At 39.3% G+C, this 24,578-nt stretch overlaps 1 protein-coding gene across 1 annotated transcript in view; it reads left to right on the top strand.

Annotated features, from left to right (window-relative positions):
* LOC124983499 (maestro heat-like repeat-containing protein family member 2A) overlaps positions 1 to 24,578 on the top strand; it is an 80,753-nt gene that overhangs the window by 9,454 nt on the left and 46,721 nt on the right. The window contains exon 7 of the mRNA XM_047550825.1: positions 2,082 to 2,198. Coding sequence (XP_047406781.1) covers positions 2,082 to 2,198 — 117 coding nt within the window. The remainder of the gene's footprint in view (positions 1 to 2,081; positions 2,199 to 24,578) is intronic.

The following is a 24,578-nucleotide window of genomic DNA, read 5'->3' as shown; positions in this document are numbered from 1 at the left end:
CCTGAGTGGACACCAACTCTTCCTTTAGAGTTTCATCTTCCTCAACATTGATTTAAATCTCAGGCAAACTTTCCCTCATAGTTCACAACAGCTGCCAGGCACTCTTGAGGCTACATTTTCGCTTATTTGCAAACTTCCTCCAAAGAGAACTTTCTTGGAAACCCCTGTGATCTTTTCCTTGCTTCCTACTGATTTGAAGTACCCATTTTATCTTATTTTTTCTTGTGAGGGAGTACTAGGGATTGAACTCAGGAACACTCGACCACTGAGCCACATCCCCAGCTCTATTTCACTTAGCTGTATATTTCACTTAGAGACAGTGTCTCAATGCGTTGCTCTGTGCCCTACTTATGCTGAGGCTGTCTTTGAACTTGCCATCCTCCAGCCTAGAATCCCAAGCTGCTGGGATTACAGGCATTTGCCACCTCACCTAGCTGAAGTACCCATTTTCTTTTATTTTTTTAAAATTTCATTTATTTAAAAAATTTTTTTAGAATATTTAGAGGATTCAAATACTTTTATTAATGTCTGAATAGACAATCTTTTTTTTACAAACATAAGCATCTCATCATTCATTTTTAATGATTTTTTAAATTTTAAAATGCATTTTGAAGATGAAAAAAAAATCAATGCTGCTAATTTAATTCAACCTTAGTAGAAGAAAGTGAAGCAAGCTGGAACGAAAGTGTGCATTCTGTTGGGCTTCTCCACAAGTCGTTTTTCTTTTTTGTATGTAATATTTTATTTTTATTTTTATTTTTATTTATTTGGTTTTTTATTTATACAGACTGCATTTTGATTCATTGTACACGAATGGGGTACAAATTTTCATTTTCATGGTTGTGCACGATGCAGATTCATACCACTTGTGTAATCATACATGTACATAGGGTAATGATGTCTGTCTTATTCCACTATCTTTAATGGAGTACTCTTGGGAGAAGCTGGAGTAGCATGAAGGAAGGTAGATGGGGAAAGACAGAAGGCATATGAAGACCTGGTCTGACCCCATGAAAGTTCTTGGTGTAAATTGCACTGCAGAGTCTTTCCTGCCTGGAGTCAATCAAGGGGGGCTTTTGTGCCTAGGTCTCTGCCTATCTGTCTGCCCTTAGCTTCAGGCTTCCATAGTTTGGTAGGAGGCTAGGCAGGAGTATGGAAGAATGCAACTCCAAGGCTCCCCTGGGCACAGAGGCCCAGATTAACCTGGGGAATGATGGGAGAAGTCTATAGGTGGCCAGTCACAAGGAAAGTACTCTCAAGTCTGGACAGGGAGCCAACAGCACAGGGCAGAGTGGGGAAAATGTTCTGGTAAAACATTTGTTCATCAAGGAGGACATCTGTATGTGTGCTGTTCAGGCTCTGCAACGGCACTGGTGATCAGCAAGATAAACAATGCAGCTGAACTATTTTCTGGGCAAAGATGTGGGTTGGGGAGAATTGGGAATAAACCAAACAAATACATGAACAGAATCACTAGTGACGGATGAGATTTTGAAGGAAAGGAGCAGTGTGGTGTATTGGAGGGGAACTTAGAGGAGGTCATGGGAGGCATGGGGCTAACGTGAGTGAAAGAAGAATAGGGAAAGAGTGTACAAATAGAAAATAATAGGAAATGCAAAGACACTAAGTTGGAAAGTAGAGAAGTACATAAATATGGGTATTCCAAAGTGGATAGGGCAACCCAGTAAGCAAGGATAAAGATCACTGGACTGAGGGAGAAAGACTATGTAAACGTACCTACCATTATGCAATTTTGATTTAAACATGCAAATTTAAGGAACTGTATTTCCAAGGTGGAAGTGGGAAGTTTATTTATCAGGGAATTTCTTGAGATGGGATGGTCCCTACCCTAAGAGACTGAGAAATGAGATATGCAACTTTCTCTTCCCTTTAGCTTTAGCTGCTATACTATGAGACTTCTACCTTATCCATACCCCCACCCTGACCCTGAGGACTAAGAAGGCTGGTGGGGAGGTTGAGACAGAAGGGAGACTGGTGGCTGACAATTCTTGTCTCTGATATGACTGTCCTTGGCTGTCCCAACTTAATTCCAGTCTATCTCATATTCCCATCTATCTCAGGCTTTCCTATATAAATTCTTCGGCTTCACCCTGAGAACCTCAAGGAATCTTCATCTGGTGAAGACCACGCTCTTATCCATCCTGAACAGTGCCCACGAGGAGCTGCAGGAGAGAGAGGTGAGGCAGAGGACCCTGATAAAAGGGGAACACTTCTCATTTTAAAGAGGTTAAAAACTCATATTTGACAAGCTGGACTTCCTGGGTTGGAATCTCAGTTCTGCTCCTTACTAGCTATGTACCCTTTGGTAAATTACCAAATCTTTCTGTATTTCTGTAAAATGAGGCTATGGTACCTTCCTCTGAGGATATTTTCTAAAAAACTTTTTATTTTGAAATAATTTCATATTTACAGAAAATTTATCAAAGAAAACAAACAATAGTATAAAGAATTTCTGTATACCCTTCCTTCAGATTTCCCAAAGTGTAACATTTTCCTTTGTATTATCATCTCTCTCTTTTTTTCATATATGTGTGTGTGTGTGTATAAACATATATATTTATTATTTTATGAATCATTTCAGGGAATTGTATGATGCTCATTTACCTCTAAGTACTTCAGTGTATATTACCTAAAAGCAAAAATTTTCTCATATATAGTCACAGTGAAAAACCTAAATCAGGAAATTAACTTTGCTATAGTATCATTATCTAATTTATAGGCCCAATTCAAATATTGTCAATTGTTCCACCACTATTCTTTTTGGCTTTTTCTTTTTGAGACAGGGTTTCACTAAAATAGTGAAGTTGTCCTTGAACTTGTGATCCTCCTGCCTCAGTCTCCCCAGTTGCTTCACGGAGTAGTCTTAATAAAGGCTGCATGGTGGTGGCTGAAACTATTGCTACTTGAACTGGTGGAGACAGTATAGTTGGAGGAAGCAGTTCTTCCCACAGGATAATTTTCCCCAAGCTGAGACTGGAGAGAAGAGTAAGAACCTTGGGGCATGTCTGGAGAGCAGTTAATTTTCTGGTTGCCCTGGAATGCAGAGTTCTTTGACAGGGAAGTGAAAGTGATCCTCTGCCAGTACTTGGGAACAGACTGGTTTCAGGGCAAGGCAAATGCCCCAGATGTTACCTGGGTTTCTGGTGTCCCTAATCAGGAGTTTCATAGTGTTTTTGATGAGAGCAAGGAATTCAGGAGAAAATGGGGGAGCAAACTGATGCAGTTGACTTTTGACAGGAGGGGTTGGGGTCCCTATGGTACAGCTCTGATCTGGGGTGGACATCTGGATTTGGGAGCTATTATACTTCCCTGTGTGTAAGATGGGGATGATAATATCTACATGAAAGCCTTAGTGTGAGGATCAGTGAGATAACGTGTAAGGCTGGCACAAACTAAGTACTGATACGGGCAAGTAAGGATGATGATGATGACCATGATGAGTAGAAGCTGGTGGCTGAGGGAGGACCTGAGAAGACAGACTGAGGAGAACCCCTTCAATATGCTCAATTAGTCCTTCCTTAATAACTAGGAAAAAACTTCCCTTTATTTACTTGGAGGCCAGTGATCTATACATCTCAATAATTCTTTCTTGAGGGTCTGTGTTCTGGGGAAATGGTTCCTCCTCTTAATGGTGACTCCAGCTACAGGAAGAGCAAAATAACTAGCTAGTTGCAGCTGGCATCTGCAACTCTGTATTGGCAGTCTCTGTGCTCAGTGATCCTTGTTGAGTGAGACCTAGGGAAAGGCTTGACATAAGACAGAGGGATTTGAATTAGACTGTGACCTCACAACTGACCAGTCACCCCTTAAATCAGCGTGGCCTCTTCCAACCTCCAGATAGCAACAAATTAAACCAGAGGGAGTACCCCAGCAGTAGGATCTCTTAAGAATTGATCTAGAAATAACTTGTAGAGGGATCGCTACTGGTCAAAAGCTGTTAAAACCATTTCCCTGTACTGCAAACAAGGGTAGTGGGGTGGAGCAGACTGGCCTGGGAAGTATTCACCCAACCCAGCACTCTGTACAGCCTCTGTGGGAGCCAGGGAGCCTGGATGGAGACTGAGTAGAGGATACTTGCAATTTGTGAGAAGTGAGAGCTCCGATCCATGTGGCAAGGCAGTTTTGGCCCCAGTAGAGGAAAGGAGAACAGTCAGGATTGCTGCCACCACTGAGTGCTGAAGTTGTGGGGAGGAATGGTGATATGTTGCCTAGAATGGTGATTAGAAGCCTAGAGGGACTGTCCCCTTCATTATGGCTGCAGTCTGCATGGGCCTGTCTTGGAAGGAAACTGCCTGGATATCTAGTGGCATAGAGGGATGATTTCTGGATCATGGCAGCAGCCTGTAGAAGGCCATAGTGAAAAGTTGCTTGAGTACCCCAGAAGCTTAAAGGGAAGGTGCCTGGATCATTACCATAGCCAAAGGAAGGTCATTCAAAGCAGAAGTTGCCTGGGTCCAAGGAAGCAGAGAATGATGGCTTCTAGCTTGACTGGGCTCCTAGCCTGACCCATGGTGGCAACTGGTGAGTGTTAGGGCACTGTTTGGGACACTGATTGGACCCTATCTCAAGTCAGTCAGAGGAAATCAGCACCCACTGTTCACAATCTGGGGCAGTGGAAGCTGGAACCCAGGTGAACCAGTTGAATATCTTTACTCAGTCCTAAGGGCAGTACCCCAGTGAGCTATGTTGGCCAAGAGGAATGTATCTACACCACAGATCAGCTGTGGAGAATCCACAACTGCAGGACCTGTGCTTGTAGACAGCCATTAGGCTCTACCACAAAAAGGATCCTATAGAGGGGAATCGGTACATAGTGACCCACAGTAATCAGGACAGCTTAGAGCTCTGCATCCTGAACTACTTTACACAATAGAAATAACCAACTGCACCCTCTGAGTGCCATCCACAGGCCCCTGAGCTGACAAACCAGAACTAGCTGGTGAGAGGTCCATAGCAACTAAGGGAGTGGTCCCTATGCCCCAGCACCTCTGGAGGGATCCAAAGTCAAAGAATGACAAGGTGTCTTATAATGTGCCAAATCCTAATGTAATACAAACCAAAATTTAAAAAGAACTTTCTTAACCTTGGCATGGTTAACTATAAATAACTCTAAATGTCAACTTTAATCATATACATTACTTTTTATCTAGATTGATAGTTGTTACCTTAATAACCAACATTGTACCTTCAATCCATCTGAATGTGTTTCTTCTAATGCTTTAAAGCATTAATTGGAATTATTTTCTTTTTGTCTTCCTAGCTCTACTTTATACTTGCTCCTTTTACCACCCACTATTCTCCCTCTCTCTCCTTTTTACCTGGACATGTATTATTCTATGTTGTCTTTTTCTTTTTATCTCTCATTTATCAAATCTTTCTTCTTTCTCTGTGAGCCCCCATATAATATAGCAATTTTACTATACTTTATAATCTATTCCAAAACTTTATTACAAGTTTACACCTGGATTAGAGAAATGTAGAGAACAATATGAACAACTTTCTCACTTTTTATGAGGCTGAATAGTATGTGTCTTGGTTTTGAAGTGATTGTAGTAAATAGGGTTCAGTGGCTCTTTCAAAGTGATGCTGATATTGGGATCAACAGAGGCCACATATTGAGTTAAAGTATCAATACCCAACTCAGGTCTCTTAAGAGAAAAAAGCTCACAAAGGAGTCCCTTCCTTAAAAGAGGAAGTGATAACCATCCCAATGGATGGGCAAGAAATATGAAAAAGCAAGGGAAAAAACCATCCCAAACAGCCCATAACAAACACTTTAACAACTGACTCCATTGTTATCACAGTGGAGAAATGTCAGAGAAAAAATTTACAAAGTTCACAGTTAAATTGTTCAGTGAGCTAAAGCATGTAAGGGATGAAATTAGAAAATACAGAAAGTAAAAGATCACTTCAATAGAGATTCTGAAACAGACCCAAATGTAAAATTCAGTGGAAAGCATCACTAATAGATTAGACCATTTTCAAAATAGTTTTTCAAGTCTTGGAGACAAAGCATATAATCTTGAAAATAAGCTTGACCACAAAGAAAAGATGTTAAGAGACCATGACCAGAATATTCAAGAAATCTGGAATAGCATCAAGAGATCAAACTGAAGAATCATCAGGGTAGATCAACTAAAGGGATGCATAATCTGTTTCAATGAAATATTATAAAATTTTCTAAATCTTAGGAATGAAATGGAAATTCAAATACAAGCAGCATATAGAAATCCAAATAGAATCAGAATAGATCTACTCCAAGACACGTTATAGTGAAAATGCCTAATATACAGAGTACAGATAGAATTTTAAAAGCTGCAAGAGAAGAAAACTGGTCACATTTAAAAGTGAAGTAATTCGGATTTCTAAAGATTTCTCAACCCAGCCCTAAAAATCAGGAGGGCTTGGAATAATATATATTCAGCTGTGAAAGAAAACAGGTGCTAACCAAGATTACTATACCCAACAAAATTATCCTTCATAATTGAAGATGAAATAAAAACCCTTCATAGAAACCAAAAGAATTCATAATTGCAGAGCCTGTAGTACAAAACCTACTCCATGAAATATTTCATGAAGAACGAAAAATTAAAATGAAGACCAGTATAGGAATGAATTACACTAGAAGAATAATCACAAATCTGAATTAAACATTAGAAGTAAATCAAAATGGCAGAAAGTAAAAATCATCTCTTTAAAATAACATTGAATGTAAATGGTATAAACTCTAATCAAAAGATATAGATTGGCAGATTGGATTAAAAAACAAGACCCAACAAGAGACTCATTGACAAACACTGAAGGTGAAACATGGGAAAAGATACCATGCAAATGGTAGCCAAAAGGAAGCAGGGATCGCTACTCTGTCATCAGACAAAGTGGACTTCAAGCCAAAATTAATCAGAAGAGACAAGGTCACTTCATACTGGTTACAGGAATCATCCAACAATAAGATATAATGATTGTAAATATTTATGCCTCAAACAGTATTGCATCTACATACATACAACAAGCCCTTCAACACACTTCTCACTACTAGATAGATCATCCAGACATAAACTAAGATTCTTAAGAACTAAAAAAATACTATTAATCGAATTGACATTTAAGACATCTAAAAAATATTTCATCCATCAATGACTAAATTTATTTTTAACAGGGTATGAAACATTCTCTAAAATAGATCAGAATTTAGGTAACAAAGCAAATCTTAGCAAATACAGAAAAGTAGAGATAATTCTTTGCATCCTATCAGATCATAATGGAATGAAATTGAAAATCAATGACAAGATCAAAAAACAGAAACCACTCTAACCACAGGAGGTTAAATAATACACTTTTGAATGATGAATGGATAGCAGAAGAAATCAGGAGAGAAATTTAAAAAATGAGAATAGTTATACAATGTATTAAAATCTCTAAGACACTGTGGAGGCAGTTCTAAGTGGAAAGTTCATAGCCTTGAGTTCATACATTAAAAAAATAGAAAGATGCCAAATAATCTAACATTACACCTCAAGACCCTAGAAAAAGAAGAAAAAACAAACACCCAAATTAGTAGAAGACAGGAAATAATTAAAATTAGAGATGAAATCAATAAAACTGAGAATAAAAATACAAAGAATTGGTTTTTTGAAAGGATAAAGAATATTGATAAACACTCAAACTAATCAACAAAATTAGACATAAAAAAGGAAATATTATTGCAGATACCACTGAAATCCAAAGGATCATCAGAAACAATTTTGAAATTTTGACTCCAGTAAGCTAGAAAATCTTGAAGATCTGGATGAATTTCATGACCTACCCAAATTTAACTGGGAGAATACAGAAAACATATAGGATCTCAAGTTATACTACAGAGCTGTAGTAACAAAACAGCATGGTACTGGAAGCAAAACAGACATGAAAACCAATGAAATAGAATAGGGGACACAGAGACAAACCCACATAAATAGTTATCTGATACTAGACAAAGGTACCAAAACCATATATTGGAGAAAAGATAACCTTTTCAATAGATGGTGCTGGGAAAACTGAATATTCATATGCAGAAGAATGACATTTGACCTCTGCACAAAATTCAACTCAAAGTAGATCAAAGACCTGAAAATTAAACTAGTAACTCCACAACTGCTGGAAGAAATTGTAGGCCCAAGTTAAAAAGTTTCTGCACATCAAAGGAAACAATGAAGAGAGAGCCTATGGAATGGGAGATCTCCATTACCTGCTCCTCAGATAGGGCATTAATATCAAGAATATTTAAAGAAATAAAAGAACACCAAAAAACTCCCAAATAAACCAGTTAATAAATGAAGAAAAGAACTAAACAATACTTCTCAAAAGAAGAAACACAAATGGTCAACAAATATATGAAAGAAATGTTCAATATCTCTAGCAATTAGAGAAATGAAAATTAAAACTACATTGAGATTTTACTTCAGGGTATTACAAAGAATACAAATGCTATTAAGTGTTGGTGAGGACATGGGGAGAAAGGTACACTCATACATTGTTGGTGAGAACTCAGTGCAACAACTCTGGAAATCAGTATGGAGATTCCTTAAAAACTAGGAATGGAACCACTGTATAACCTAGCTATCCCACTCCTTGGTATATATCCAAAAGATCTAAAATCAGCATACTATAATGATGCAGCCACATCAATGTTTATAACAGCACAATTCACAGTAACTAAGCTTGGAACCAATGGAGGTACTACTCAGAAATGAAGAATGACATTATGGCATTTATTGGTAAATGGATGGAACTGAAGACTATCATACTCAGTGAAATAAGCCAAACCCCAAAAGTCAAAGGTAGAATGTTTTCTCTGATATTCAGAAGCTAGTCCAAAATAGGGGGAAAGAAGGTAAAGGAAAAAAGGGGAGGATTCCATCAAAATAGAAGAAAGATAAATGGAGTAGATGAAAAGGACTGAGGGGGAGGAAGGAGAGGGTTTAAGGGAAGAGCAGTGGAATGGATCTGACCTAACTTTCCTGTTTATGTATATGAGTGTACCACAGTGAATCTCATCATCACGTACATCCATAATATGCTAATAAAAAACTATAAGTGAATAGGAGAAAGATCAGTAGAATAGAGAAAGGGAAAAGGGGGATGGGGGAGAAGAGAAAGGGCAACTTCTGGGGACTGAATTAGAGCAAATTATATTCCATGTTTTTATAATTTTGTCAAGATGAATCATAATGTTATATATGACTAAAAAGAACCAATAAAAATGACCCCCCCCAAAGACTGTCCCTGGCTGAGCATGGTGGCATACCCTGTAATCCAAGAGACTCAGGAGGCTGAGGGAGAAGGATAACAAGTTCAAGGCCAACCTCAGCAACATAAGGAGACCCTCAGCAACTTAGCTAGACCCTGTCTCAAAACTGGGGATATAGTTCAGTGGTAAAGCCCTCCTAGATTCAATCAAATATATACATATATACAGTTGCTGGCAGATACTAAAGAATTCCAAGTCTTTTCTTCATATTTCTGGTTGCCACTTAGGTGGTCAGTTCCCAGATAAATGCTTTCAGCCACAACATTTTCTCTTATTTGTTCTACTACTCTGTTGCATGCAACATCCAGAATTCACTCCCTCCTCTCTTCCCTATTCCAGATGGGCCTCCTTTTCCCTCTGCCCATTTTGATTAGAGTGACTGCTGTTTTTTTATTCTCCTACACTGGTCTGGAATTCTCTGAAAGCATTTTAAGCCTTCCCACTTCCATTTTTCTCTAATTAGCCACTAATCCTGTTGATAATGTACCTTGGGTTTGTACTTCCCCTCTACTCCCACCTCAGACCAACGCTTCTCTGACTTCCTAGTGCATAAAGTTTCCTCTGTTTTACAGTGTAGAACTTGATAATCCTCAAATTTTGTTAGCCAGTGACTCTAGTTGCTTTTTTTTTTTTTTTTTTTTTGTAGCAGGGATTAAATCCAGGGGTGCTTACCATTTAGCTACATCCTCAACCCTTTTTTGTGTATTTAGAGACAGCGTCTCACTGTATTCCTTAGGGCCTTGCTAAATTGCTGAGACTGACTTTGAACTTGTGATCCTCCTGCCTTGGCTTCTTGAGCTGCTGGGATTACAGGTGTGCACCACCACGCCAGGCTTTAGTTGCTTTTTTAATTACTTCTTGCTATAGTGTTTGGCTCTTCACCTGGATTTTGAACAATGTAAGTCCAAAGGACCACATTTCCCTTTTATTTCCTTTCTTTTTCTTTCCTCTCCCTTTCTGTCTAAATATCTGGTTCTGGAGAAGCACATTAGAGGTGCTCAGCACATGGTAAATTGTGGTGTGGGCTTGGGACTGTCCCTGCTTCAGGGCATTGCTGTGGCGCTTAGCATCGTGTCCTTGGAACATCTGAAGATAACTCTGGACCAGCTGGAGGAATATGGTACTATTCTCGTGGACCAAGACACATCATCCATCCTCAAATTGATGAAGGTGATGACATTCCCATGGGCTCTGCCAGCATCCCCCATCACCACAGTCTCCCCACTTCCACCAGGCCTTGTGACTCAACTATAAAGTGTCCTCTCTCATTGTATTCAACCTTAGGGCATCCATGTCTTTTCCCTTGCTCTCTTATGGCTATGCTTCAGGATCTGCTATCACCACTCATCCCCACCATCACCAAGTTGACCCTTCTGTAGCTCCAGCTATCCTTTGGGGCTCTCTGCACAATCTTTTCCTCTCTGGGCCTCAATTTCCTCATGAAAAAAGAGGACAAGGTGAAGAGAAGGCAAGTTTCCCTTTTCCCCTACAGGAGTATCAGCAAAAAGAGTGGGGGCTGGTCTGTAGCACTATCTACTTAAGTTATAGCAAGATTATGTCAGAGAGCAAGGGAGCCATCTTCCATCATTTGAACACCATCTTTACCTTGGTCCTACAGCACTACCACAACTGCATTGTGGAAAAGGTACTTTCTGATTCCTTTCTTTCACCCACATCCTATCCCTCCTTTACTTCTCTCTCCCCTCTAAGGAACCTTTGCTTGGCTTACAGTGTAATTTAGTGGGTGGGGCTCTTATTGCTGTTTCTTTTCCATTTCAATCCTTTTTTTATTCCTTTATCCTGCCACTCAGAAACTACTGGCTGGAGGAGAGTGCAGTCATTTTAGGACTGTTGAAAAGTTTCTCCTTCCCCACTGACATGCTGTGTGGCATGGCTATGGGCTTCTCATTTCCCTTTCCTTTGAAGGGAAGAGCAATGCCTAAATTCCCTAACATGTTCAAGGAAAGAAACATTTAGTGGTGTCAAAGGGAGTCTGGACAAACTTACTAACTTTGTTGTTTGTCCAGAGCATGTGTCCCTAGGGTAGAGAGGACAAACCCTTCCCATTCCTTGTCCATCTACCATCCAACTGGGCAACCTGAATATTGAAGACAATATTCAGTGGAAAGACAATCCCTTGAGGGATAAGAATACTACACTATTGAATTTAAGAGTTTCATGAAGAAGAGTTGCTTCAGGGGACTGGTGAGAGGGGTGGCCCTTTCCCTCTAAGGGTGCATAGGCTTTGCCTCTTCTCAGTTGCCCTCAAGAGAACATGCATGGACTCATTCTAGAGAGGCTATGGAAGGCTTAGTTCATCATCCCCAGGTTGTAGGTGGGTTTCCCTGGGCCGAGGACTATTCCTATCCTTGTGGGGAGTGGTCTGTGAGCCTGCTACCTTGTTCAGGATAACAGTGTGAAGCTGGATTTCTTGAATGCTCTGTCTCATATGACAATCATCCTGAGCAACCTGCCCGTCATCTTACATTTTGAGATTCCCCCAAAACCAGAAATCATAACCTTCATGGTGGTAAGTAGCACTCAAAGAGGATGGAGGTAGAAGGGGAGAGGAGGGTGTATGGGTTCACTGGAAATCATTGGAAGGCTCCTTGGCTAGATCTGGAGGATAGTAGTCTAGTTCCTTTCTCCTACCTTTACCTTACCTTCTGTCCTCCAGGTGGGGGTGAGTACTGTGGGGAGGTTGGGAGTTAGAGAGAGGTGCTGTCCCTCAGAGTCCGGTTATTGGAAATCCCTGAGGATTCTAGGTCCAACCCTTTTGTGAGTATGGCCCAGGATGGAGGAGGAAGAGAATGGTAAAAAAAAGCATTCATGATACTTTTGGTCTCTGTGGGTGGGGGTGGTTGTCACAGGAGCTAATCAGGGAGGAGCCAATGGATTGTGTCTCCAGCTCCATTAGGCAGATGGCCATGAACATCATCACTGACTTCAGGTAACAGTGTGCTATCCATTCTTTATTTCTTGATTTCTTGATTATTTCTTGATTTGATTTCAACTATTCACCCCTCCCCACCTCATTTTCTGTGTTGGTTTCCAGTATAGGGGTCCCCAGGCAGTAGTAGACAATGTCATTTTCTTTTGCTGAGATTATTTTGGGAGGGATTTTCTGAGCATCTGGCAGAGATTGCCTGTTCCTTTTCTGTAGGTACTTGCTGTCACTTCTGCTGTAGACTTCCTTTTGCTTTCTGGACTGTCCCTGACTAAACACTTCCAGGTCTACTCCTGACCATTGATAGTCCCTCAGAACATCTGGGGGACAGAAAAGTGATGTTATCCCAAAACATCAGGTGCCCTTGCCTCCAACAGTTGTGCTTGCTGTCTTTGCTTTACTTTCCACTTCCTGGTCCTCTTCACCTTATCAATTCTTCCCTTTTACTCTTCTGATTACTTCTTCTTCTGGTATCTTTGTTTCCTTCTCCTGCCTATCCCTGTCTCTACTATCTCTCTCTGTACTATTGTATCTTCTCTCCTTTAGCTGTCATACCTGACCACTCACTGGTTACATCTTTTCTTCATCCCGGATCTTAGGAATTTCAAGCCCTCCTTAGAACCAGAAAACACAGTAGAGGTGCTTCAAACATGCTTCAAGAGTGTGTTCTGCCTGCCATCCTCCAATACCATGTGGAAAGAAGCATCCAGTCCCCAGGAGGGCCAGGCCATTGTGGTAATTAGCTCTTTGTTCTTTCTTTTTTATTTTCAAGAGAGTGAGAGTATAGACTTTGGCATTTTATGAAAAGATCTGCCTTTAATAAAATGAAATTACTGAAAAGAAGACCTCTTATGAAGAAGAGACTAGAGGTCAGGCAGTCTGAACTCTACCCATGAAATTTACTTCCTCTTTTGGGGCACTCATTACTCACCTTTAATACTCTGGTCCAAAGGTGGTTACTTGCTTGTTCCTTCCCTTTATAACTGTCATATGCGTACAACCAGGTAGGAAGGTTCACACATGATTTACTAAAAGCCCTTAGCTAAATAAGTTCCTGGGAATCTCAGTAATAAAAGATCTGAGTTCATTTCCTACAGGGCCTTTGAAGAAGGAGGAAAAGGTTCATTGTTTAAATTTGCATTTTTAGGTTTCACTCCTAGGAACTCTGTTGTATTCTTTGATTGTTCTTTCATCTTGACTGGTTATTCTTATTTTATTGATGTCATAGTCTCTTGAATTTTGGAGTGATAATAAGAATTTTTCTTTTTCTTTCTTTTTTTTTTTTTTCAGTGCTGAGAATGATACCCAGGGCTTCACACATGCTAGGCAAGCACTCTCCCACTGAGCTACACTCCCAGTTGATTTTTTTTTTTGGATACCAGGGATTAAGCCCATGGGCACCTTACCCCTGAGCCGCATCCCAGTCCTTTATAATATTTTATTTAGGGGCAGGGTCTTGCTGAGTTGCTTAGGGCCTTGCTAAGTTGCTGAGGCTGGCTTAGAACTCAAAATCCTCCTGCCTCAGCCTCCCAAGCCACTGATATTACAGGCATAAGCCACTGCACCTGACTAATAAGAACTGTTTTGAAAGAAAGTTTTCCTGAATTATTGTGGTTTCTTTTAGGATTAGTTGGTCTGTTTGTTTATTTGAGCTTTTTTTTTTTTAAAAACTCCCTATGCCTCTCTTATATGGCCCCAGAGACCAAAACCCATGATTTCTTCCTTGTTTTTTTCAAGGAAGAGAATATCTGGAGAATATCTTTAGGTAACTTCTAAAATTAAACAGTACATGAGAGTTAACATTAAAGAGCCTTTACACATCTGAAAATAATATTCATTCTGTTCTCAGCCTAATCTCAGGGATTAGGCTGTATTATCAGAGAACTTCCAGCCTACAAAGACAAATTGCACACTAGGCAGATGTGTGCTCTTGTGAACATGACAGAGGAGTTATCCAAATTACAGGAAGTGGCACTTGGAAATGTGGGTAAACTTATAGGGCAGAACTGAGCAAGTAAAGCTTTCTGAGGGAGAAGAGTGTCAACTGGAAGTTAGAAGAGAGGAGCTCTTAGCTCAGCAATGTTCTGAGTCCCTCTTCCCTCCTCAGGAACTATACAAGGAGACCCTGCAATCTCTTCGAAGGGTAATGGAAGCACTCATCACTGAGAAGCCCACTCAGATCCAGGTCTGCTTGGAGGTCAGTAGGAAGGAACCCTTGAACATTGATGTATTTGTTCCTATAGCTACCTTACAATGTACCTTAACTGGTTTCAAAGGGCTAAAAATCCAAAATCAAGGTGCTGGCAAGGTTGGCTTTTACTGGAAGTGCCAATACAGAATCTATTTCATGGCTATCTCCTGTCTTCTGGGTTTCCTGGGATCCTAGGTATCCCTTGACTTTGTACATTTATCTTTCCAATCTCTTCCTCCATCTTTCCTTCACATAGCAAGTTCTCTCTCTCTCTCTCTCTCTCTCTCTCTCTCTCTCTCTCTCTCTCTCTCTCCGTATGTTTGTGCCTGTGATGTGTGTTCTCTTAATAAGGACAGCAGTCGTTGGATTAGGTAGGGCCTCACTTCAACTTGATCACATCTGCAAAGACCCTGTGTCCAGACAAGGTCACAATCTGAGGTCTAGGTGGACATGAATTTTTTCAAGCCATTTGAGTTGGGAACAGAACTCTTGGGGTCAGTATAAGAGGTAGAACCAAGAAGGAAGGTGCAGAGTGTTGAGGGAAGGCAGGAATCAGGGCTACGGTCCAAATGATGTTAATCTTCCCTGTGGAGGAGAAACTTCCTTCTTCCTCTTCACTCACTGCCAGGACCACCTTCTCGCCCATCTCCTCTCTGCTTCTTCATATAAAGGTTAGAAGTATGGGCTCTGAACTTTATATGCTGAAGTTCCAGATTCTGATTCTGTTGTTAGATATGTGGCCTTGGGGAAAGTTATTTAATTTCTCTTGGCCTCTGTTTTCTCTTGGAAAAATGAGATGACAAACATACAAGTCATTTTGGTAACCAAGCAAGATAATGTTTATAAAATGCTTGGCTCTACAGTAATGCCAATATTTATAGCACCTCAATTCACAATAGCTAGATTGTGGAACCAACCTAGATGCCCTTCAACAGATGAATGGATAAAGAAACTGTGGTATATATACACAATGGAATATTATTCAACCATAAAGAAGAATAATATTATGGCATTTGCAGATAAATGGATGGAAATGGAGAATATCATACTAAGTGAAATAAGCCAAGCCCCAAAAAACCAAAGGCCAAATTTTCCCTGATAAGTGGATGATGAAACATAATGGGGGTGGGAGTTAGGGGGTAAGAGAAGAATGGAGGAACTTTAGATTATGTGGAGGGAAATGAGAGCGGGGAGGGAGCAGGGGTATGAAAGATGGTAGAATGAGACAGACATCATTATGCTGTGTACATGTATGATTACATGAATGGTATGAATCGACAGTGTGCACAACCATAGAAACGAAAAGTTGTACCCCATTTGTGTACAATGAATCAAAATGCAGTCTGTAAAAATAAAAAAGCAAAATAAAAAATATATAAAAATACTTGGCTCAAAGGAGTAAAGTGAAAATTCAAGTAATTTGTCCAGTTTTGAATTGGATTGTCTTTTTTTAATTGATATGGCTTACTTGATGTTAATGTTAATGTGATACTTTGGCCTTCTTTTGAGTATTCTATTCCCCATTATCCCATGAGGTTCGAGTTCTTTTTAAAAATTTTTTTTTAGTTGTAGATGGGCACAGTACCTTTATTTTATTATTTTATTTTTTTTATTGTTATGTGGTACTGAGTATTGAACCCAGTGCCTCACACATGCTAGGCAAGCACTCTACCACTGAGCCACAACCCCGATTTAAGATCTTTTTGTTGTCAGAATATAGAACACTAAGGGATATTGTCACAATATTTTGTTAAAAGTTATTTGAGGTAATTATTTATCTGTGTTTATAGAGCCAAATTGACAGAATTTTGATTTATTTGTGTTAAACTTCAGGGTTTCTTTTTCATTTAATTGAAGATTTTGATTATATACAGATTTACATAATAAATTATGTAATTTAAAGATTTACATAATTAAAAGATTTACATAATTTACAAATGAAGTTTTATTAGGAATAGTCTTGCTCCCATACCTATCCTTTTACCTCATTCCCACTCACTCTGTAGAGATTACCATTTTCATTAGCTTCTGAATTGTTTTTATTGTAAAAAGGAGGAAGTGTGTGATTGTGGTACATTTTTTTTTCTTTTCCGGTGTTGGGGATTGAACCCAGAACCTCGTGCACGAACAGTATAGACTCTACCACTGAGTCATGTCCCCAGCCCTATGGTACATTCTTATTTTCATTTTTCTCACATGTAGTAGTGCATTCTGTCTAGTTCTCTGCATCTTGCTCTTGTTTCACTTATCCACATCAGTTCACAGATTATTTTTAATTTCTTAAATATAGTTTTTTGAAAACTTATTGATTTATTTTTATTTGTTCTAATTAGTTATACATGACAATAGAGGGCATTTTGGCACATCATACATAAATGGAGTGTAACTTCCATTCTTCTGGTTGTACATGATGTAGAATCACACCAGTTGTGTAGCCATATGCACATAGGGTAATAATGTCCAATTCATTCTACTATCCTTTGTACCCCCTACTTCCACTCCTCCCTTCACTCAACTCTGCCTAGTCCAAAGTACCTCTATTTTTCCCTAGCCACCCCCTTATTGTGAATTAGCATCTGCATATAGACCTTTTATTTTGGGATTCGTTTATTTTGCTTAGCATGATATTCTCCAACTCTGTCCATTTACCTGCAAATACCATAATTTCATTCTTCTTTAAGCTTTTGCTTCTTTTTTTTTATTATTGTATACAAATGGGATACATGTTGTTTCTCTATTTGTACATGGAGTCAAGGCATACCATTTGTGTAATCATACGTTTACATAGGGCAATGATGTTTGATTCATTATTTTTTTCCCTTCCCCCCCACCCCTCCCACCCCTCTTTTCCCTCTATACAGTCCTTCTTTCCTTCATTCTTACCACCCTCCTTATCCCTAACCTAAACCTAACCCTAACCCTAATGCTAACCCCTCTCACCCCCCATTATATGTCCTCATCCGCTTATCAGCAAGATCATTCGTCCTTTAGTTTTTTGAGATTGGCTTATCTCACTTAGCATAATATTCTCCAATTTCATCCATTTGCCTGCAAATGCCATAATGTTATTATTCTTTATGATTGAGTAATAGTCCATTGTATATATATACCACAGTTTCTTTATTCGTTCATCAATTGAAGGGCATCTAAGTTGGTTCCACAATCTGGCTATTGAGAATTGAGCAGCTATGAACATTGATGTGGCTGTATCTCTGTAGTATGCTGATTTTAAGTCCTTTGGGTGTAGGCCAAGGAGTGGGATAGCTGGGTCAAATGGTGGTTCCATTCCAAGTTTTCTAAGGAATCTCCACACTGCTTTCCAGAGTGGCTGCACTCATTTGTAACCACACCAGCAATGAATGAGTGTACCTTTTTCCCCACATCCTCTCCAACACCTGTTGTTGCTTGTGTTCTTGATGATCGCGATTCTAATTGGGGTGAGATGGAATCTTAGGGTAGTTTTGATTTGCATTTCTCTTATTACTAGAGATGTTGAACATTTTTTCATATATCTGTTGACTGCTTGTAGATCTTCTTCTGTGAAGTGTCTGTTCATTTCCTTAGCCCATTTGTTGATTGGATTATTTGTATTCTTGGTGTAGAGTTTTTTGAGTTCTTTATAGATTCTGGAAATTAGCGCTCTATCTGAAGTATGGTTGGCAAAGATATTCTCCCACTCTGTAGGCTCTCTCTTCACATTTCTGATAGTTTCCTTTGCTGAGAGAAAGCTTTTTAGTTTGAATCTATCCCAGTTGTTGATTCTTGCTTTTTTTCTTGTGCTATGGGAGTCCTGTTAAGGAAGTCTGATCCTAAGCCAACAAGTTGAAGGTTTGGACCTACTTTTTCTTCTATAAGATGCAGAGTCTCTAGAGGGTCTGATTCTGAGGTCCTTGATCCATTTTGAGTTGAGTTTTGTGTAGGGTGAGAGATATGGGTTTAATTTCATTCTGTTGCATATGGTTTTCCAGTTTTCCCAGCACCATTTGTTGAAGAGGCTATCTTTTCTCCATTGCATATTTTTGGCACCTTTGTCTAGTATGAGAAAATTGTATTTATTTAGGTTTGTGTCCCTGTCCTCTATTCTGTACCATTGATCTACCTGTCTACTTTGGTACCAATACCATGCCGTTTTTGTTACTATTGCTTTGTAGTAGAGTTGAAGATCTGGTATTGCAATACCCCCTGCTTCGCTCTTTCTACTGAGGATTGCTTTAGCTATTCTGGGTTTTTTATTCTTCCAGATGAATTTCATAATTGCTTGCTCTATTTCTGCAAGGTACATCATTGGGATTTTAATTGGAATTGCATTGAATCTGTATAGCACTTTAGGTAGTATGGCCATTTTGACAATATTAATTCTGCCTATCCAAGAACATGGGAGATCTTTCCATCTTCTGAGGTTTTCTTTAATTTCTTTCTTTAGTGTTCTGTAGTTCTCATTGTAGAGGTCTTTTACCTCTTTTGTGAGATTGATTCCCAAGTATTTTATTTTTTCGGTGCTATTGTGAATGGGGTAGTTTTCCTAACTTCTCTTTCTGAAGATTCATCACTTATGTATAAAAATGCATTGGATCTATGAGCATTGATCTTGTAACCTGCTATTTTACTGAATTCACTTATGAGTTCTAAAAGTTTTCTGGTGGAATTTCCAGGTTCCTCTAAATATATAATCATGTCATCAGCGAACAGGGATAGTTTGAGTTCTTCTTTTCCAATTCGTATCCCTTTAATTTCTTTGGTTTGTCTAATTGCTCTGGCTAGAGTCTCAAGGACGATGTTGAATAGAAGTGGTGAAAGAGGGCATCCCTGCCTTGTTCCAGTTTTTAGGGGGAACACTTTCAGTTTTTCACCATTTAGAATGATATTGGTCATGGGCTTAGCGTAGATGGCCTTTACAATGTTAAGGAATGTTCCCACTACCCCAATTTTTCTAGTGTTTTGAGCATGAAGGGATGCTGTATTTTATCGAATGCTTTTTCTGCATCTATTGAAATAATCATGTGATTCTTGACTTTAAGTCTGTTGATATGGTGAATTACATTTATTGATTTCCTGATGTTGAACCAACCTTGCATCCCTGGGATGAAACCCACTTGATCATGTTGCACTATCTTTTTAATATATTTTTGTATGCGATTTGCTAAAATTTTGTTGAGAATTTTTGCATCGATGTTCATTAAGGATATTGGTCTGAAATTTTCTTTCCTTGATGTGTCTCTGTCTGGTTTAGGTATCAGGGTAATATTGGCTTCATAGAACGAGTTTCGGAGGGTTCCCTCCTCTTCTATTTTATGGAATACTTTGAGGAGTATTGGAATGAGCTCTTCTTTAAAGGTTTTGTAGAACTCGGCTGAGAACCCATCTGGTCCCGGACTTTTCTTTGTTGGTAGGCTTTTGATGACCTCTTCTATTTCATTGCTTGAAATTGATTTATTTAAGTTGTGTATGTCCTCCTCGTTCAGTTTAGGTAATTCATATGTCTCTAGAAACTTGTTGATGTCTTCGAGGTTTTCTGTTTTGTTGGAGTATAGATTTTCAAAGTAACTTCTAATTATGTTTTGTATTTCACTCGTGTCTGTTGTGATGTTTCCTTGTTCATTCCGAATTTTAGTAATTTGAGTTTTCTCCCTCTTTCTCTTTGTTAGTGTGGCTAAGGGTTTATCAATTTTATTTATTTTTTCAAAGAACCAACTATTTATTTTGTTAATTTTTCCAATTGTTTCTTTTGTTTCAATTTCGTTGATTTCAGCTCTGATTTTAACGATTTCCTGTCTTCTACTACTTTTGGTGTTGGTCTGTTCTTTTTCTAGGGCTTTGAGTTGTAGTGTTAAGTCGTTTATTTGTTGATTTCTACTTCTTTTGTTGAATGTGCCCCATGAAATAAATCTTCCTCTAAGTACTGCTTTCATAGTGTTCCAGAGATTTTGATATGATGTGTCTTTGTTCTCGTTTACTTCTAAGAATTTTTTTTATTTCCCTCCTTATGTCTTCTGTTATCCATTCATCATATAATAGTGTATCTCCAGGTATTGGAGAAGTTTCTGTTTTTTATTCTGTCATTTATTTCTAATTTCAATCCATTATGATCTGATAGAGTACAAGGTAGTATCTCTATCTTCTTGTATTTGCTAACAGTAGCTTTGTGGCATAAAATATGGTCTATTTTAGAGAAGGATCCATGTGCTGCTGAGAAGAAAGTGTATTCGTTCTTTGTTGGATGGTATATTCTATATATGTCAGTTAAGTCTAAATTATTGATTGTGTTATTGAGATCTATGGTTTCTTTATTCAATTTTTGTTTGGAAGATCTATCCAGTGTTGAGAGAGGTGTGTTAAAATCGCCTAGTATTATTGTGTTGTGGTCTATTTGATTTCTGGAATTGAGAAGGATTTGTTTGATATCTATGCCCCACTGTTTGGGGCATAGATATTTATGATTGTTATGTCTTGCTGATTTATGCTTCTCTTAAGCAGCATGTAATGTCCTTCTTTATCCCTTCTGACTAGTTTTGGTTTGAAGTCCACATTATCTGAAATGAGGATGGATACTCCAGCTTTTGCTGTGTCCGTGTGCATGGTATGTTTTTTCCCATCCTTTCACCTTTAGTCTATGGGTATCTCTTTCTATGAGATGAGTCTCTTGCAGGCAGCATATTGTTGGATTTTTCTTTTTAATCCAATCTGCCAGTCTATGTCTTTTGATTGATGAGTTCAGGCCATTAACATTCAGGGTTATTATTGTGGTATGATTTATATTCCCAGTCATTTGACTCATTTTTGTTTTTTGACACGGTTTGGTTTCTCCTTTATTTTGCTATTCCTTTAGGCTAGTTCCTCCCATTGCTGATTTGCATTGTTGTTTTTCATCTGTTCTTCTTGGAATATTTTGCTGAGAATGTTCTGTAATGCCGGCTTTCTTTTTGTAAATTTCTTTAGCTTTTGTTTATCATGGAAGGTTCTTATTTTGTCGTCAAATCTGAAAGTAAGTTTTGCTGGGTATAAGATTCTTGGTTAGTATCCGTTTTTTTTCAGGGCTTGGTAAATGTTGTTCCAGGCCCTTCTAGCTTTTAGGGTCTGGATTGAAAAATCTGCTGATATTCTTATTGGTTTCCCTCTGAATGTAATTTGATTCTTTTCTCTTGCGGCCTTTAAAATTCTGTCTTTATTTTGTATGTTAGGTATTTTCATAATAATGTGCCTTGGTGTGGATCTGTTGTAATTTTGTATATTTGGAGTCCTATAAGCCTCTTACACTTGATTTTCCATTTCGTTCTTCAGATTTGGGAAATTTTCTGATATTATTTCATTGAATAGATTGTTCATTCCTTTGGTTTGTTTCTCTAAGCCTTCCTCAATCCTAATAATTCTTAAATTTGGCCCTTTCATGATATCCCATAATTCTTGTAGATTCTGTTCATGATTTTTTACCATCTTCTCTGTTTGGTCAACTTTGTTTTCAAGGTTAAATATTTTTTCTTCAATGTCTGAGGTTCTGTCTTCCAGGTGTTCTGTCCTATTGGTTATGCTTTCTATGGAGTTTTTAACTTGGTTTATTATTTCCTTCATTTCAAGGATTTCTTTTTGTTTTTTTTTTCAGTATCTCTAACTCTTTATTGAAATGATCTCTTGCTTCCCGTATTTGGTCTTTTAACTGTTGATTGGTGCAATCATTTAATGCCTGCATTTGCTCTTTCATCTCCTCATTTGCTTCCCTGATTGTTTTAATTATGTACATTCTGAACTCCCTTTCTGACATTTCTTCTGCTGTGCTGTCATTGGGTTTTATTGATATAGTATCTAGGTTTGTTTGGGCCATTTTCTTCCCTTGTTTTCTCATATTGGTCAGCTGTCAGTGGGACCCTGAGATATTGCAGATTTCCTCTATTGGCTTATAGTGTCCCTGTAGATTTCCAGTGTATCACTTCCCAGCCTTCAGTAGCCTGAAGTCTTGGAGGAACTTGATAATGCAGTGCTTCCGAAGAAAGCTGCCCCTAGCCCCCTACTGGTTCCACGGTTTGGAGCTGGCTCTGTGCAGAAAGGCTCTCACTGGGGGGCCTGCACCGCGCAGCTGGCCATGTGGGAGGAGCCCACCGCCGGAGTGTGCAAGGCTGCCTGGGGAAGACTCTAGCTGCCCTGCCCTGCTCTGATAAGCTGCCCCTATCTGTGCCTGCTGCCCAGACCGAACTTTACCCAGTGTGGGAGACTTACCCCGTGGCTCTATTTAAGTCCGAGTCTCTCAATGCCTCCCCTTCTTGAGTCCTGGGTTCTGGAATGACTGGAGATGCAGTCACCCTCTAGTCCGCCATCTTGGATTGCCCCGTGGAAAGAGCCTGTTGTCGGAGGGGGCAGGGCCGCCTGGAGAAGTCTCTGGCTGCCCTGCCCTGATCCCATAGGCTGCTTGCGGGTCGAAGCTCTCCGTTGGCTCGGGGACTTGTGGCTGGCTCTGTGTAGAAAGACTCTCACTGGGCGGTCTGCTCCGAGAAGCTAGCCTTGAAAGGCGCCTCCTGCCGCAGGTGGCTGGGCTGCTTGGGGAAGTCCCTGGCTGCCCTGTCCTGGTCCCTGAAGCTGCTTGCGGGCCAGAGCACGCTGCGCTGGCTCCGGGACTTGGAGCTGGTTCTTTTCAGAAAGGCTCTCACTGGGGGCCCTGCTCCGAGAAGCTGGAGAAGCTGGCTGTGTGGGAGGGGTCCACTGCCGGAGTGCGCACGGCTGCCTGGGGAAGACTCTAGCTGCCCTGCCCTGCTCCGTTAAGCCACCTCTATGCGGGCCTGCCGCCCAGGCTGAGCTTTACCTGGTGGGCGATACTCACCCGTGGCTCTTATTTTAGTCCGAGTCTCTCAATGCCTCCCCTTCTTGAATCCTGGGTTCTGGAGCGACTGGAGATGCAGTCACCCTCTAGTCCGCCATCTTGGATCGCCTTAAATATACTTTTAAATAATACATAGTGATTGTACATATTTATGGGGCATATGTGACATTTCAGTATGTGCATACTTTGTATAGTGATCAGATCAGGGCAATCATCATATCTATCACCTCAGACATTTATCATTTCTTTATGTTGGGAACACCTTATTTTTAATGATTACATAAAATTTGTAAATATACTATGGTTTATTCAGTCAGGTAGACATTACACTGTTTCCACTCTTTTGTCTGTTAGTTTTCTTTTTACATTTTTTTTTATTCATTGTACACAAATGGAGTACAACTTTTCATTTTTCTGGTTGTACACAAGAAATGGCCAAAAATGTCATCTGGAGTTCTTGCATTCTCCTAGAGGTTACATCTTATATGGCATCAGTACCCTATCAAAACTAGGGAATTGATATTGGGGCAATATCTTTAGACAAAAGAACTTATTCAGCTCTACACTAATTTTTGCGTGTGTCCCATGCAGTCTGTAGAAATGTGTAACCACCACTATCACCATGATGTAGAATTGTTCCCATCACTAAGATTGTGCATTCTTTAACTTGTGTTTCAGAGCCTTCATCCATCCTCATGAATCTGATATTTGGCCTTTTAATGTTATCCCAGTTTTCTTGAATATTCTGTTCATGGTCTCTTAACATCTTTCCTCTATGGTTGGCTTTATTTTTAAGATTATATACTTTGACTTTGAAGCCTGAAAATCTGTCTTCAAAATGGTCTTATCTATTGGTGATGCTTTCCATTGATTTTTTTAAATTTGATTTATTGATTCCTTCATTTCGAGGATTTGTTTGATTCTTCTTTAGAATCTCTATCTCCTTATTGAAGTAATCTTTCACTTTTTGTGTTTTTTCTCTGATTTCACTTTTTACATCATCTTTTACCTCATAGATCAGTTTAACTGTGAGCTTTCTAAATTCCGTCTCTGACATTTCCTCCAATGCAGTGTAAATGAAGTCTGTTGTGGAAGCATTTTGGGTTGTTTGGAATGATTTGTTTCCTTGCTTTTTCATATTAATTTTATCAGTGTAGTTCTGACTTGTGTTAAGTGAAGGACTACCATGTGAACTTCTTTTTCTTAAGAACCTTAGGTTGGGTGGATATCTAGATAATGATATTTAATTCAACTTGTACCCTCTGCTGATCACAATATCAATTCCACTGAGCCCTATTTACTGTAATCATTTCTGAGCCAAGCC

The sequence above is a fragment of the Sciurus carolinensis genome, chromosome 4 (assembly GCF_902686445.1).
Source record: "Sciurus carolinensis chromosome 4, mSciCar1.2, whole genome shotgun sequence".
NCBI lineage: Eukaryota > Metazoa > Chordata > Mammalia > Rodentia > Sciuridae > Sciurus > Sciurus carolinensis.
The sequence above is the reverse complement of the archived record's forward strand: the minus strand, read 5'-3'. Positions and strand labels throughout refer to the sequence as shown.